The 17,527-nt window shown below is 40.8% G+C and overlaps 2 protein-coding genes across 2 annotated transcripts; one reads left to right on the top strand and one right to left on the bottom strand.

The window, feature by feature from the left end:
• Positions 1-2,675: 2,675 nt before the first annotated feature.
• LOC139663431 (retinol dehydrogenase 10-B-like) lies at positions 2,676-4,599 on the top strand. Its single transcript, XM_071542097.1, has 5 exons — positions 2,676-3,125; positions 3,699-3,797; positions 3,936-4,081; positions 4,174-4,305; positions 4,479-4,599. The coding sequence occupies exons 1-5, from the start codon at positions 2,676-2,678 to the stop codon at positions 4,597-4,599; spliced, it is 948 nt and encodes a 315-aa protein (XP_071398198.1).
• A 493-nt stretch (positions 4,600-5,092) lies between these two features.
• On the bottom strand, positions 5,093-17,509 carry cse1l (CSE1 chromosome segregation 1-like (yeast)). The gene is made up of 25 exons (XM_071542088.1): positions 17,432-17,509; positions 16,360-16,455; positions 16,053-16,195; positions 15,845-15,946; positions 15,566-15,711; positions 15,393-15,483; positions 15,143-15,250; positions 14,642-14,734; positions 14,387-14,554; positions 14,167-14,296; positions 13,979-14,044; positions 13,675-13,877; positions 13,460-13,544; positions 13,107-13,168; positions 12,877-13,013; positions 11,038-11,141; positions 10,820-10,917; positions 10,552-10,702; positions 10,234-10,442; positions 9,952-10,049; positions 9,751-9,836; positions 9,438-9,519; positions 8,573-8,719; positions 6,058-6,289; positions 5,093-5,823 (listed from the first exon to the last, which is right to left on the bottom strand). The coding sequence occupies exons 2-25, from the start codon at positions 16,442-16,444 to the stop codon at positions 5,734-5,736; spliced, it is 2,916 nt and encodes a 971-aa protein (XP_071398189.1). The 5' UTR covers positions 16,445-16,455; positions 17,432-17,509; the 3' UTR covers positions 5,093-5,733.
• Positions 17,510-17,527: the final 18 nt, after the last annotated feature.

The following is a 17,527-nucleotide window of genomic DNA, read 5'->3' as shown; positions in this document are numbered from 1 at the left end:
TTGCTAGGTATGAATATTAACGTTGACGTCCTTTTTGCTTTATATATATATATATATATATGTATATATATCCTTTTTTCTTGTTTTCTTAACTGCACTTTATTGATTTTTCTGAATTCAATACTCTGCTGTCTATAGTGACCATACAAATAACAATGTCAACATACAATGTTACATATTGGTTGTAATTCAATTTCCTAAAGCACAAGGGATAATATTATCAATTAATCATTTTCTTTAAGCACAATATGCCACATGAGCAGATTAAGCCAAATACAGACACATTATTTGATTTTCCGAACCTTCCCCTCTTTTTCAGGGAATTGATCACCTCTGTTCAGCTCACACCGGCCTGTATGCTGCCCTATCTGAGTCTGGGGAATTGTTTGTTTTGTAAAGTTTCATACTTTGTACCAGTTGACTTTGTAGAATATTATCTTTGTGGTTCTCTGTTGTTCAACGCATGTAGCGCTACTAAACTGTGACACACAGAACTTGTAAATATCATCTAAAAAGCTATAAGAAAATGTCTATGATAATTTTTAAGCAATTTTCTCCCTTTACTGACTGATGCTTAATAAAAGACAATAATTCAGCGTTGGTCCTACGAGCTTCACTTGATATGAATTGAAATATGTTTTTTTATAAAACCACTGCTTACATACAACAGGCATTGAATGTACAGTAAGTTATGGAGGATTGGGCAATGACTGCACTTGTGTGAGACTGGATTCCCTATGCAACAGCGCCCTCCAGTGCCGATCTGTACTAGTATAAAATCAGTGAAAGAGTTTCACCTTGATCAATCACTGGCTTTCACTGCAACCTACTGCTTTGAAGGAATTTTCTGTCAGGATGAAATAAAATATCAGATGAAAAACAATTATCATTTGAAGAGGGACATCCTCTTGTTTGGGATAAAAGCAGAATACCACACCATTTCCATTTTGTTTGTTTTTTGCCTATATGTAATATGTAATATGGTCTAGGACAGTGATTCTCAAACTGGGGGACCTTGAAAGGTTTCCAGAGGACCCCAGCAAAATGAGGAATAGTTTACTTTCACTGTTTTATTATTTAATTTCACCATTTTCCATTATTTTATTTACTGAACGTTAGCATGGTGAGAAAATATACTGTGTAAGGATGACTGTTTGTGATCTCCCCACCTGCAGTGTAGACAGTTCTCCATCAAGTCATATCTCATAATAAACATAATAATCTCAGACGGGATCCTTGGAACAAGGTCTTATGAAATACGGTTCAGTGATCTATTTGGGGGACCCTGCCATGAAAAAGTGTGGGAACCTCTGATGTTGGACAATCCAATCAATATTTGTGAAATTCATTATCTGTCAAAGCCTGGAACCACAGGCTAAAGATTCACATCTGTTATGTTGTGTTATGTTAGGTCATGTTACATCATGACTAAAGTTCTGCAGAGAATTATATCGCAGTCAATGCCACTTACAGCTTTAGGCTTGCTAGCTTTAGTGAACGGTACAACCAGGGGATATGAGATATAAAATAGCTTATAATATACTTTACAGAAGAAAATAAAATAAGTTAGGCTATTTACCAACAACTTGTCTATATGAAGAATGCCAAATATTATGGATTTGTGAACACGTGTTAAGCAGTTTATCACCTTAACATTATGAGTCGGCTAATCCTTCTCACATCATATATCTGAATGGCTCAGGAATAGCTTTCTGTAGGCTAATAGATGAGGGGAATATACGTAAAGTGTGACCAGGGGTGGTTACTTAGTATCCTAGTTTACATTTTACAAAAGAGAACATTGTTAGATGGGATATTTTCCATGCAATTGTAAAAGGCAGAAAGGACAGAGCTCAACTGGAGTTTTAACTGCAAAAAAGCTTTACAAAATAAAGCCAGGTTATTATTCTCTTCTTGGCTGACTGACAGTTCAGTGTGATTTCACATTTGGTCAATTTACCCAACCACTGCCCAGTTTGTGACATAATGCTTATGGAGAGCCCACAAAATTTGTATTCTGCAATGTGATTTATTTATTTTTTTAAACAGGCTACTCCAAAAAGTACACAAAAAAGCTATATTCAGTAACAGTAACAAGAGTAATTGTAATCAGTTACTTCCATCCTTTAGTGCAACACTGAACATTTTATTTTGGTTTACTTTTAAGATCAATTTTAACAGATACCCAGGAAAATCCTCTAAACTAGGATTTACATATGCGCCTATCATAGAATCTTGTGAAGTTAAATCTATATTTGCATATGAATAACTGGGAGAACCCAGTTAAAAAAAAACCCCCAAAAAAACATGTAAACCTAATAATCTGTGATGACTTAAAACGCGTAATAGGAGGCTGGCTTTGCCTCTCTTGACTCCAGAAAAGAGGCTTGTGTGTTATCTTAATCCCTGCCTCGCTCAGTCTTGCTCCCTGGCAGTTTTTGAGTGAATTATGAATGTGCACGGGTTAGTCAGTCCCTCACTTATCAGACAAAAAGCCTTTCTATTGGTGGCCACCATCAGTCATCATCCTAATCCTGCACACACAAGTTATATAAAATAGCCATCCACTCTCACGTCACACAGGGAAACGACAAATACCCCAAAGCTCGGTGGTCTGCTTGTGTGGCTCTCTTCATTTCGAAGTGCTGCACAAGGCTTTGGTAGACAGAAGCATCATGATCGTGATAGTGGACCTGCTGCTGATGCTCATCGATTTAACCTACTCCATCCTGAGTGCCATCGTCCAGACTTTCCTTCGGCCCCGGTTGAAGTGCATTGACGGTGAGCTCTGTCTGATCACGGGGGCCGGGGGCGCGCTGGGTCGGCTGTTCGCCCTGGAGTTTGCCAAAGAGGGTGCGCGCCTCGTGCTTTGGGACTGCAACACGGCTGCCAACGAGCAGACCGCCGAGCTGGCGCGGGAACTGGGGGTCAAGGTGTACACTTACACAGTCGACCTTTCCCGTCGTCAGAGCATCTACGAGACGGCGGAGCGAGTGCGAGTGGAGGTCGGGGATGTCTCCATCTTGGTCAACAACGCAGGAGTGGTAGCTGGACGGCGGTTGCTGGAGTGTCCGGACGAGCTTTTGGAAAGGACTCTTCTGGTGAACTGCCACGCGCTGTTCTGGGTGAGACTTTACGCACGCACTGAATGAAAATAGCACTTAAGTAATAATGAAAATAACAGACAACAGCTTTGCTAGACATAGGCCTAACAATCTTTTCCAACATCAAAGCTTACAGTCTGACATGAGTTACATAAGACCCATTCACTGTGGACCGACCCGTTGGCTTGAGCCTGTAGTGTTTGCGCACTGATGTGTGAAGGGAGCAGCAGCCGGGCTGGTACGTCACATACGGATTTTCCTTGTGATTACATTGTAATGTGTCTACCAACATGAGAGGGTTATGAAAGGAGTCGTAGACGGTAACTTATCTCTACAACAAAAAGAGCCCACGCGATCCCACCAATTAAGAAAGCACGTGATTCTGTTCATGATCCTCTTAGCGTGACCTCAGTCTCATGCTCAAAGAAAGAATGGGTATAAGCTCACTAGCACCATAATCAACGGCATCCTCTGACGTCGTTTGTATCCCTGCACACTCAAATGCACCTGACACAAAGACAGTCCAGATCTGACAATCCTTCCTTGTGCTGATTTTCTATTGATGGATCTGATATCTGCTTTTCAAATTAACAGATGACAAAGGCCTTTCTGCCTCAGATGAAAGCAAAGAACCATGGCCACATTGTAACCGTTGCCAGTGCTCTTGGGCTATTCAGTACTGCATGTGTAGAGGTAAGACCGATGTGTCGAGGTTTGAGTAGTGGCTCACACAAAATGAATGGACACATCCTGGAAAAATCAATAATAAAGAGCACAATACCAACTTATTCAAATGCTGCATCCACTGCTGATATTTACTTTCTCCTCCAGGATTACTGTGCCAGTAAATTTGGTGCTGTTGGGTTCCACGAGTCACTGACCCACGAGTTGCAAGCAGAATACCTGGATGGCATCAAAACCACTTTAGTCTGCCCTTATATTGTAGACACAGGCATGTTTGCAGGCTGTGAGATTAGGTGAGACACCATCACTGACTACTTCAGTTTTTTATTGGCGATAGTGAACCAAAAGTCTGATATTCCTTTGCCTTTTGTCTGACATCTACCAGGAAAGAGCTTCGGAGTCTAATTCCACCCCTGGATCCCCTTTACACGGTACAGCAGTCCATGAATGCCATCTTAGGGGAGCAGCAAATGATTTGCATTCCTCGCCTGATGTACATCCCCTTCCTTACACGAGCGTAAGTATTCATGATTTAACAGATCAGATAATTTAGCAGACTGTGCAGTATTCAATAGAGAGGGATACCTGGCCACATCAAGGATTAGAATCTAGTTTTTATAGTAATGCATTGGGACAAATGCAAAAGACGATAGGCTGATGTGCTACTTCTGCTTTGTTTTCTGTCTCTAGACTGCTGCCTTGGGAGGCAAATGTGGCAACCTATCGCTTCATGGGAGGTGACAAATGCATGCTGCCCTTCATCAAGAATGTTGAACAGAAGACCTCCAATGGCCATGTCAAATCCTCCTAAGACCATTCTGTCTGTCTGTCTTGAGACCATTTTATCTAATGGACCAATGCACACACCAAAGACTCAATTGTGATAATCTTAACAGAAAAATCTGTTATATAACGGGAGTGCCCATATCTGCACCTGTTCATTTTTTTAATGGCCTGCACACTAACATTATTCATAGTATTTCCTGTTGAGTACTTCTGCATACATGTTGGGTCATTTCTAGTTCTGCATGAACTGTGCTTTACCAGTTGGGCATGGCAGGCCACAGATTATTTTATGATATAGGAAAATACCTTTACTGTAAAAATAAAAAAATAATAAAAACACAAAACAAAACTTCTCATCTGGGTGCATCACCGATATCTACTCATGAGGAAGTATGGAGGCCAACTTCCAAAAAGAAACCAGTCAGTTATACATAAATTAACAGACCAAGAAAAAAAAGTAGACTCTTTGTTGATAGCAGCTAATATTCAGAGATTGGAATGACAGGGTTCTATACAAGTGCCTCTCTTTATTCACATTAACAGACAGTGCGGGAACAAAGACTAGACATAAGACAAAACCTACAAGTAACATGCAACAGAAAAATATGAAGCGTTAGGTTTCAGTCACAAAGACTAAAGTCTTCCATAACCGTGAAAAGGAATTCAAACAGACAAGAGCAGAAAAGAAAAGCTTTCCATTTGATTCAGATGTTCTATCAGTGTTCCAGAATGCTGTTGACACTTATTTCAGTTGCTGTCATTGAAATAAACAAACTGACACACAATTGTTTCAGTATATCAGAGTATGGTATCCAAATCTTTGTTAAAACTAGCCTCTTACCTTGCCTTTAACACACAGCAAGCAAAGGATCCAAACAAAAAAAAAAAAGTAATTCAATGAGGTCAACTCTTGGTCATGTCTTTACCTTTATACTCCAATTTAAAAACCCTTAATAAAATTCCATCAGAGAAGAGCATCCTAAATTCAAGCAGAACTGTCATATCCCAGATAAATCCATCTTAACTGTCACAAGTCAAACCAAATCTGTAAAGGCTTAAGTTCAGTTGAAGCAGGTAGCGTGGCCTGGGGCCGTTGTGGCCACTCCTGCAGTGTATTCTGGTCTCCTTATGGGTTTAAGTGAAGGAGATTAGATCAACTTTAAACTAACTGCACAGTGGCTGCCTGTAGGTAACCCTGCAGGAACTGGAGGGCTTCTGCATTCAGGCTGGTACTCAGCATTGAGGGAACCTGCAATAAAAGGGAGACAAGAAGTGAGAATCACTGCTCTGCTTTCTGCAACATCCCATCATCTGTGGCCTGGCACAGTGTCATCCCGTTAGGCAATAAGCTTGATCTATAGCAAACAGTTCACATACTCCAAATTAAACTAAGCTACCACATTATGACCTCATTAAAAACAAACAGCACAGAAGATTAGTTTTGGCTTAAGAGACATAAACATTTCCCGATGTCCAAACATACCCTTCCTGGACAGGCGGTAGAAAGCTTGTGGAGGGACTGGGCCAGCAGGATCTTGGGATTGCCAACAGCCTCTCCGATGGGGTCGTGCTCCTTCTTCCCGGCGAAGGCCAGCTGAGAGAAAGCCGTCTGATAGCCTGGCGTGTCTTCAATGTCAATGAAGTGCTCATCATCTGGGATGCTGTCGTCTTCTGGCAACTCAAATAGGCCAATGAGGGCCTGGAGCAGCGGGGTCCTGAACAGAAACAAAACCCAAATGACTGACCTTAATTTGAGTTAGGACAACAGAATAACAAATAATTGGCAACTCAACACACACTAGGGTAGTATTTCTACCATATGGTATTGGGCAATATATGGTAATATGGGCAAGAAAAAAAATATAGCTGCTCAAATTCTGATGTTGAAGCTTGGATTGAAGCTATAATAATTGGTGATGGGAATGTGCTGTGTTACCCTAGGGTCCATGAATTGAACTCAGGCCCCATAAGTTCCTTTCAAAATTTAATGGACATCATTCTGAAAATAGGGTTGTTTTTCTTGTTCCATCTGGTAGCAGCAACCTCACCACATAAAGGAGACATGAAAAGGTTGTTCCCTTAAAGGACCATTTTGCCAACTTTCAACCTTATCTCTATCTATCCGAATTAGGGATACAGTGTGAACAACAACAACAGTTTTTTTTAATGTTCTGTGTCTCTGGGGCGCAGCTTCAAAATCTGTTGTTCTTCCAGGAACCAGTGACGCCACTGGTTCTCGGAAAAACTACAGGCTATTTCAGCTTGGATCTCAACCTCTGGGTATCCAGGGGGCGTGCTCTAGATGCCGTTCAAAAACGAAACTTCCTTGTTCTCTTCACTTGTATTGCAAACTAACTACGTTTCCAACAGCGAAAATGGCATCCGAAAATATGAGTGCAGAGGATGTTATGGACGAGGATACTTTTTACAGTGTTTTGGCTGACTCGGATATTCAGCCGTATTTATTCGAGCCAGAGTATACGGAGAGAGGCCGAGGCTGCGGCTGCATTAGCCGTGCAAGAGAATATGGCCAGCGGGGACCTTCCAGAACCTGAGCAGCTGAGAGCAAACAGCGACTGGTGGTGCCTTTGCTCAAATTACCCTCCGATGCCAACAGAAACTGAATCATTCTGCTGCACTGAATTTCAGCGTGGGCAGTTTTTGTTGGATGCTGTCGCCGACGCCAATCCCGAGAGAGCCCGTGTGTGCATTACTATGCATGAAAGTTTTACTCCTCACTTGGACAGAGGTGTGCTGGAGACCTTCTTCAAGATACCGAAGATAAACTGGAAAAGACAACCAAGACCAGCAGGGCCGAGAGGGCAGATGACCATTGAGTGAGTATTTTTGTCATCTAACACTATGTTTTGGCCAACAAAGGAAAAGCTATAGGCTAGGGTGGTGATACACGGCAAAGTTGGACAAGCGACCTCTTGTTACCCAGATAAATTCTATAGTATATTTTCACCAGTCTATCATATTGGCAAAAAAGTTGCCCAGTGTATCCTGTATGCGTCACCCTGACGTTATTTGTTGTCTTAGCTAAGCTAACTTGCTATTACAATGACCACTGTGTTTTGTGTTTACAATAGCTGCTAACGTTACAGTATATGATCAGTACTAGTAGCTTCCTGATGAATAACCACCTTCTTTCCTGTCTTTTGCTCTCAGCAGACAATATCGTCTGGCTGCTTATCGTTTTTTGTTGAGTGGGTGCGCTACAAGGGGAGAGACTTGGCAAAGGGAACCGCATCGTATTGCCTGCCTGTGTCATACATCGCGCCAGAGCCAAATATCCTTCCCCCAGTGGTCAGTACAGAGGGCATGCTGAAGTAGACGACGCTACGGACAAGCTTTGACCATGTGATATGCAAGTCTTTGTGGAATAATACTGCTAAACTTCAATGCTGCTAACAATGGACACTTTTACCTTGAAGCTTGTTGGGACTGATCTGGACTTTGTCTTGTCAAAGTATGATGTGCAATATGCTAAACATTTATTTGAAAATCGAATAACACGTAACGTGTTGGTTTGAATAAAGTTGTATAGTTGTGTGTATATATATATATATATATATATATATATATATATATATATATATATATATATATATATATATATATATATATATACACATACATACACACACACTTGAATTGTTTATGTCGTTTTTTTTAGGTGTTCTAGTCGAACAGTGAAGTAACGTTATTTCAGACGCCTTTACTTTTTGTACACAGAGCCGCTTGAAACGCCCACCTCCACGAGCTGGGCGGGTTTTGGAAGGATTTGGGGGTTGAGTGTCAGGAGCTCGCGTGCAATGCATCCTGGTACATGTAGGCACTGCAATAACCACTGTGGCGCAGAAAAACTTAGCTTTCTCTGTCAATATAGCACGCACTGAGGAATTTATTGCTTCAATTGACTACATTTACCATAAACACTGATTGGACATCCACATAAACAGTGGCGAATAAGTCCTTTAAGGGTGATTTCTTACCAGAGCTTGGTGTACTCTGTGTCCATCATTGCAGGACATTCAGTGAGGACTTTTGTAATGCCAACAGCGCAGATCTTCTTTTCAACTGTGCCAGACACCTTCTGGACTTCTGGAATGACTATTTTCTCCAACACCATGCCAAACATTCTGCAACACAAAATCCATCAGAATTAATACATCTGTCTGCTGCTCCTCCGCACTGAGTTCAGACCAAGAACACGCTGGAAGTTGCTGGGGAAAAGGACGTCTAGGCTGCTTTGCTCATTTTGTTGCCACTGTGCCCTGACCCATATTAAAGAAAATGCATGCATAGATGGTCTAACCTGATAAAACATTTTACTAAGTCATGCATTTTAACATTTCTCAAAGAAGCTTCAAGCTACAAGTAGTATAATATATATTTAATTTGCTGAGTTCATTCAGAGCACATTCATTTGACCTCAAACATTAATATTCATGTCAAGAAGTGTTGAGGTATGACTTTGTAAGCACTTTCAGTGTTGATAGTTGCTATTGACTGCATCAACTATTTTTTCCTGCTTTCAATTCAGTCGGACGTAAATTTTAACAACTAAAGAGAGGTTAAATTTTAATAGTGGCACAAGTTAAAAATATGCCCTTCCATTCCAAGAAAATACTATGTGCTTTTTAGTAATGAGCAGGGAGGTTAAAATGGCAGGAGTGGTCAATCAAAATCAAAAGGACAGCCAACTTGTGAAGCTTTTGTGTGGCAAGACCAACAGAAGTTGCCATGTTCCCATCGTAGCTCCAGAATTACACTCATGGGTGAACGCAGTAAATGACTGCAGTCAGTCGTACTTTCTGTCAGTCAGCATGTTGTGCTTTCCACTGAAAATACACTTACTTGGGCTGGATGCTGTCAAAAATCTCCTGAAGTGCAATAGCTCCATATTTGACACTGTAGAGGTTGATAAACACCAAGAAACCTGTGGGAAAATTAAGAACCTCTGAATATCTAAGCATTGGTATCAGTAGAACCCAGCATAAGATAATAGTAAATCATAGAACTGGTGATGATTTCCACATTACTGGCTAATGTGAATTTGTTGTCATAATTCTCAGGTAGGAGGAGCATTTGCATGTACTCAGTCACTGACCATGTTAGAGTCTGACATTGAACTGAACATGAATGTAGGTACTGTGATGGCTGTACTAACTCTTGATGAACTTGGTAGTTTTGGAGCTTTGTAGCCTCTGGAAGAGCAAAATGAAGATCTGTTTCCTGTACTGAGTGATAGATTCTCTGACAAAAGAAAAAAAAATAAAGTCAACAAAATGAGTCATGATCTAACCCAATCAGTTTGACCAGGCTCTGCATTTCATTGATTTTCCAATAAGCAAACGTGTGATTGACTTACGGGGGCATGTGTTCTATGATGCTGTTCATAAGGTAAAAACCTTGGTGGTCGTTGGCCTTGGAGGCAATGAGCTTTTGGAAGACTCCTAGCAAGCCAGGCTGAGAGAAGAGAAGGAGAGCAAGGTAAGATCCAAATATGAATATATTGGTCACACACAATGAAGAAAATAGTCAACTGATAAATGTTAGAGTGTAAGAACAAAGGTTACAATCATTGCCATCAACTATGGCCGACTACAACATTACCATCTTGCCTTCACTAAACAACGCTGCCATTACTTACTATTTTATCTGCGGCAGAGCTGGCAATGGTGGCACCTCCCTTCTGGAGGTAGGCCTGAAGCAGGCGCACCAGAGGGGGGATGTTTCCTGTCCGCTCCCACAGCACAGGCTGCAGCAGGTGGGGGAATAAAGCCATGTAGGAAGCGGGAATCGAGTTGGCGTGGATCTCCAGAAGGAGAGACATCACCTGGAACACGTACGGAACAAACTCTGTAACAGAGAAAAAAATGGAACATGAGTGGAATAGCTACTTATCAGCCAAAAGTTGAGTTTATCAACGGTCCACATACAGAAAAGTCTTATAGGTGAATTGACACACCCTGGACATCGCTCTGAAGGATCTCAGTGAAGACGGGGAAGAGGGCCTCCTCAAAGCTGCTGACAGTGTTGGGGTTGGCCTTGCAGGTGATCCGGATGGACAGGCACAGGGACTCAAACAGGTAGTGGTTAAAGTGTGGCTTGCTGGGATTCTGAAAATGGGTGACAAGACGTGAGAAAAGTTGCCATAGGAAGCCCTGAACACACAAATATCTCGGTTCATGCGCCTGTATCCAAAGATATGTAAATAGTATCAAAGAGTGGGTCACCTTGCTGACTAGGAGGAGCTTGTGAGTGAGCTGGCCGATCAGAGTGGGAATGTAGGGAACAATGGCGTCCTGCAGGAGGGAGAAGCTGCGCATGATGGCTGTAAAAGAAAAAAGCAAAAAAATAATGTGGCTCATTAAAAGAACTTCAGTGTTTGTCTGCTGTTGATTGGGAGCGTTTAGAGGACAAAGGAGAGTTTCACCCGACACACGGGTTTTACCTTTCATGATATATTCATTTTCTGAAGAACCAGGAAGAGCCAATGCCTTGAACAAGTGGTTGAGTAGTTGTTCAGTAAAGGGTGCCATCTCTGCTGCAGTGATACTGCAAAACACAAGGAGAGGAGGATCCATTAAAATGCAGTTTACAGTGAGCTACACATTAGCCATGCAGATTACAAACAGTGAGGGGTATTTTGGGTCAAATCAAGACGGCCTAGCTGTTAGGTATGGGTATTTTCAAATGGAGTGCAACTTTCACATAAATGTATTGCATGATTCAATTAATCAAATAAATAATCCAATTTGAAATGTCTTTCTATATTGATATTGAATTATTGTGATACACAATTCTGTAGTCTAAATTGATGATAAAAAGCAAATACTAATTAAAATCTCACACAAAATGACATCTGAAACAGATTTAAGGAATACATTTTAACATTTGTTTTATTATACTTTATATTTTACCATGCAGTTCATGTGACAAACATCAATTTGATTATTTAACATGGTTTACTCCATCTTAGCAGAAATCTTTACATATGGATATTTAATTATTTTTTTAGGATTATCATGATTAATTACTTTTGTCCATATGGCCCAGCCCTATGAAAGATTGCACTCATTTGCAAATAGCTAGATGTGGAACACAATTTGAAGTAGTGTGACTGTCAAGTGAAAAAGAGGCCAAAGTAAACCAAATTACAACATTATGCTGGAGCATGTGGCTATCTATCCCATAGCTGACAGTCAGTTGCAATAGGAAATTCAATCTTTCAACATGATTGTTGTTGTGCAATAGCCTTGTGGAAAAATAAGTATTGCACCTACAGTTTGAAACAGGTGTTATCTACCAATCTTGCATCATCTCTTGCTGATTATTCCACAATTTAAAATCCCTCACCTAGCTTTCAGCATCACAGACTTCCACCATGTTTTTCTGATAACAGCATATATTATATAACCTCTAATCATTCCAATTCGCTCAAACATCACTAATGTGAAATGAGGGACCAGTCAAATTAGTTCTCAAATAATGAGAAATTAGCTTTTTTACAAATTGGAAAAGGGTAAGGACTAGTTTTATGCACTCACATTTTCACTACATCTCGGGACTGTCTGATTAACTGGGTGTATCCTTTCTGTTCACCACAGAGCTTTAATTGACAAGTTGACGGCCAGTCACACACAGGGGTGACCACGCATGTTAACTGTAAACAGTGTTGGACAGACACTTGCATACAAGACGCTAGCAAATGAAAGCTAACATTGCCTGTTAATAAAAAACGGCAGCTTCTTGCAGTTGCTCATTTGACTTGATTAATGGACTACACACTACTAATGAAATACCCAAGTTCACCGTAAATTTGCCTCTTGGGCTTGCGCATGTTGATATCCTGGCATTATACAGCGACAACTATCTGCCAAGTTTGATTTGTGATTTTGGCAGTATACAAAATCATTAGCTCCTCAAAGGTAAACTATCTTGTTTGTAGTCACAACAGACTGGTTACACTGACACAGGGAGAAGTAGGGTGGTGCGCTTGCTGGGATTAGGAAAGGTGGAACAAAAACTGCAACCAATGATATTTACCATAATTTACATCAAGGGTTACACCCAATTCTAAAATGACTTTGAAACCACAAAGCAAGTTGAGGTTTTGGTCATACAATGTTAATTTAAACTATGACAAACCCTGAATTTAAGTATTCAATCATGCCATTTTACAGCACAAGTGCCTTGTAAACCACCCAGAAAGCTGGAAAATTGTGCTTTTCAATGGAAGGGGCCTTTAAGCTCAAGATGAGTTAGTGTCACTATACAGTCTGATACTCACAGTGTGGAGTTGTTGGGGCCTCTCATAGTGAATAGCCTCTCCAAGGCATGGGCAGCATAAGTGTGCTCCACTGTACTCTCTGCCTGCAGGTGAGCTATGAGGAGTGGGACAGCCTGCAACAGCTGCTCTTTAGGGAGCTAAAGGGGAGCAGAGAGAGCGAGAGAGCTCTATAAACACATTAATTTCACCCTTTGAATTTAACAAGTCATGGAGAAAGTAGGAGATCATACCTGGCTTCTGAAGATCATGACATACTTGATGGCATCTGCCTTCAGCACTGGGAACTCGTTAACTAGAATGGGAAGAAAAGGTCAATTATTAACCTCATTTAACAATATCAGTACTTGATGTACATTTATAGTGTCATTGTTTAATCTGATTGTGGGAAGTTTGGAGTATTTGAATTGTCAGAATATACACAGATAGGTTTAGGACATTCTAATTTCTTAACAACTTGTAGATCCATGTTTAGCTGTCATATACGGTCAATGCTTATATCAACAACTCAGCTATCAAAAAAACAAAACAAAAACAAGTGTTTAGCAATTCTACAGTATACTGGGGCCTTTCACAGTATTCTTACCATTGGCAGATTTCAAGTCTGTGAGAATGTGATTGACAAAGAACTCTGTGAGATTCACCAACTCATTGGCTTGTGTTATTCCATGCTGAAAAAAAAAATCATGAAAAGAAGCATTGAACCAAGGCCATTTATATCTCAATATAACACAGTTTATATATACTTCATTACCAAAGTATCATAATCAATAACCCTCTAAATATTACAGCCAACACTACCTTTTGTGTCTGGGCTTTAGATGCGAGAGATGTGACCAAATAGATGGCAGCATCTTTGTGCTTCCAGTTGACCCCAGGGTTCTTGGCGTACTCTCCCAGCATCGAGTTCACATAGCCAGAGAAGATTGCCGTGACGGGAGCCTCAAAGAATTTACACAGGCCTCTCACCAAGTCACATGCAGCCCTTCGACGAGTGTCAATGTCTATGGGAGGATGGCGATAGGGTTATCATTGGCATGTCAGGCATATCAGAGGCACAACTATATATTTCATCATGGTTTGATAAACAACGGTTCATATTTACCGGATCCTTCAAGGTCCCTACGGATATACTCCTCAGAGTTATCTTCAAACGCCTCCTCATCTGCACCTAATGAGGAATAACAGACAATCTGGTCAGTATCACACAGCGTATAAGCACAATGGAAAGAGTACCTGATAGGTATGAAATAGTGAAATATTGATTAAGACTTGCAGGTGCATTCCACTTACTTCTGAACTCCATGTTGGGCACGATGACCTTCTCACAAATGCTAGTGAGAGTGTTCTGGTCCTCAAACAGATGCTTGTAGTGTGGCCTTTCACACACAGACGCCAGGAATTGGATAGCATTGCTTACAAGCTGCGACAAAGATGAGGTGTACTATCAGTACGGGAAAAAAGTCAACTCAAAAAAGAACACAGAAACACAGTCAGGCCCCAGTAGCCTCACCAGGTCATACTTGACTTCCTGGCCAGTAGACACTAAAAGGTTCCAGATAGCGGTGACAAAACGAGGCAGGTACGGCTGGAATTCTTCATCGTACTTCTGAGCGTACAGAGCAGCATTGTCACAGATCTGAGACTTCAGCAGCTCCAGGAGACCTGCTTCCTCCTCATCCTAGAGAGGAGTCAAGACAGACACAAATGTTATTATCACTTTACAGCACAGGAGTGTTGGAAATGACAAACATCCAAACCAACTCACATCTGTTTGTAAAAGTTTATTATCCAAAGTCAACAGGTTGTGGAAATTGGACATCCAGGTCTCCATGTTGTCTTCAAAGAACTCTGGAAGGTCCTGTGTAAGAATGGAGAAAGATCATTAGGTCTTCAAGGATCCAAACCTGAAAAAGACCTGTGACCCCCATAAAAAAATAACAAAAAAAGTTGCACATGTGCTGCTCAACGACAGACCAGCAATACAACATCTTACTTAAGTTTAAACTAATGTGATATAAAGCCTTTAACTGCTCCATGTTTTTCCCTGAACTGAGTTTGGGTATGAGAAAAAACAAACAAACCTCAACTTCAAAGATCTGCGTACCACAACAAAATTACATCAAAATACATTATAGGGACACAGCACGCAGGGAGGCCTAGATTGGGATGATCATTTATTTGAGAGAAAGGGATACACCCAAGACCTCTGAAAGATATGGGACACTGTAGCAGCAAAGCATTGAAGAACAAAGCAAATGGAAATGACCTGGAAGTTAAGACTGTAGAAGAGCTTTGAGATCAGCGTGAGGGAGGAGAAGAGGACCTTCAAGGCATTGATGTCTGTAGCATGAGTCTGGCACAACTCAATGGTGGCCTGAAACAATGGAGAGAGAAAATTGTAACTAAATGCTAGGTAATATTAGCATTTCATCATAACTATGTCGAACAGTTGAATATTTGTTATCATCTGAATTACTAAGACTGCTATGGTAATTTAACTGCTAGTCACCACAAACCTTGAACAGTTCTGTCAGGGGTTGGGCAAATGTGTCCAGGACTAGTTTGATCTCCAACCAAAGCTCATTTGACTTGAACTCATGGCGGTACCTTAAAAAGACAAAGTTACAAAAAATCTTTTAGAAAAAGGCAACTCCTTTTTAGATGCCATTGATTAAGAACTGAGGTCTACCTCTTGAAGAGTGAATGTGCAGTACGAAGCACTCCATTGATGATATGGAAATCTCCACTTTGGAAGCGGTTCACCATTTCTGTTAGAAGATCAGGCCACTTTTGGGGAAAGTCTTCCCTTCCAATGATGCTAATGGCATCACTCAGCTGTAGGAAATACATAAAAGTAATTAGGACATGCATGGTTGAGTTTCTTAATTCACACATGAATCTTTACTGGCCTGCAGACTGCCTTAATCTGGCCCCTTTAATATAATGAGTATAACGTGTGAGTATGCACCTGTTTTTGAATCTGTTCCGGACTGCTTAGCATCAGATTTACGATGTTGGCTTTGATTGTTGTTCGGTCTGGATCAGAGATTTTGTTTGGTTCATCTTCAACCTTTGGGAAAAATGTCACAAACTTAGAACACATACTTCCTCATCTCACCATATAGGTCAACACAACAATGACATCTGAACTAGGGTGTTACTTCATTGCCACTCACAATGCGCCAGTTCCTTTTGATGTAATTCTTGAATGTGACTGCAGCACAGACCCGGATGACATTGTCCTGGGATTTCTCCAGCAAAGTGAGGAGTAATATAGGGTAGTTCTGGTTTCCCTCAACAGATTCAAGAAACTTTTCGGCTAAAAAAGATTTATTAAAAAAAGGAAAGCAAAGTCAGCACAAAAAGATTACACATTTAATTTATTATTGGGTATCATCAGAGCAGTATCATCAATCAGGTAAACATTCTTTATGAACAATATGAAGATTTACAAATTTACATTATTTAATTAAACTGCATCACCTGGACGTCTTACTGCTGGATCTGGGTCCAATGTTTTCCTAAGGAACTCGGTGAGGGTTTGTAGGTTAGCATCATTCAAATCCATGCTGGTAGCAGCTAAGGGCGAGAATAAATGGATGGTGAATAAATAGAAAAAACTGTTTAGGTGCCTGACAGTACTTTCAACAGCAACACGCTGGTTGGCTGTTGCTGCTCAGACGGAATGAATGATTGGGTTTGGTCTAAATGCTGGCCAGCTCAAAGTTAGCTAGCTGAATAATGCTGTCCACATATTTTAGCTTTACAACGGTATCAAAAGGCACATATTAATGTACCATCAAATGATTTATTATTTTAGATAGCGTCGGCAAAACAGTCGTTTCTTTCTGCGTTTCAAGCCGCTTTAAGTTCTGCGAACGTTAGCCAACAAACCAAAGCCAGTGTTGATGCACTGACTTAGCTTAAATCATCATTGCTGCACAGTATACGGTCTGTCGTTGACATTAGCATGCTAGCAGCTAGGCTAGCTACCTTGGCTAACTTTACCCGTCAAAGCTAGATAGCTAACGTTAGCTGACTTGCGTTTTCACCACCACTACAGCTTACGTTAGCTAACTAAATGTTAGTTATTACTCGCTGGCGACTAACTTACGTTGCCCATTAGCCTCTTGGCTACACAGTAACGTTAACTCATCCCCAGCTAGCCTTCTGCCAAGTTACAATAAGATATGGCCACATGGGATTCAAGATAATTCAATACTTGGAATGTAACTTAGCTTAAGTTATATCATGGCAAAGATGTGTACTGCCTCTGTCCCTTACAAACATGTATCTTAACGTAGCATACTATCTAAACTATCATGGAAAGTAAAAACCCAGTTCCAATGAATAGACTGATCCAGCAAGCCGGTCCTCTCCAAACGAACTTGCTAATGTTAGCATTAGCTTGTTAATCTGTCTGGTAACGTTAGCGACCATCATTTCCTAACATGTGCAGTAACTCGCACGAAATGGAGACAGTGATCCAATTGACAGTTTGAATTTAATATTGCTGTATATATGTAATGATTATTATAGCAATGGGACGTCCTACCGTTACTACAGTGACTTTCAGTCAGGATCTGATGGACATGCACTACAGTGGTGCTTGTCTTGCCTGCTTTCAAATATCTGGAGCAAAAGGAACTGC

The sequence above is a fragment of the Centroberyx affinis genome, unplaced genomic scaffold, assembly GCF_046629955.1.
Source record: "Centroberyx affinis isolate AG114_WGS23_722 - 3 ecotype Tasmania unplaced genomic scaffold, CSIRO-AGI_Caff_v1 ptg004010l_1, whole genome shotgun sequence".
Classification (NCBI taxonomy): domain Eukaryota; kingdom Metazoa; phylum Chordata; class Actinopteri; order Beryciformes; family Berycidae; genus Centroberyx; species Centroberyx affinis.
This window is presented reverse-complemented; position numbering and strand designations above follow the sequence as displayed.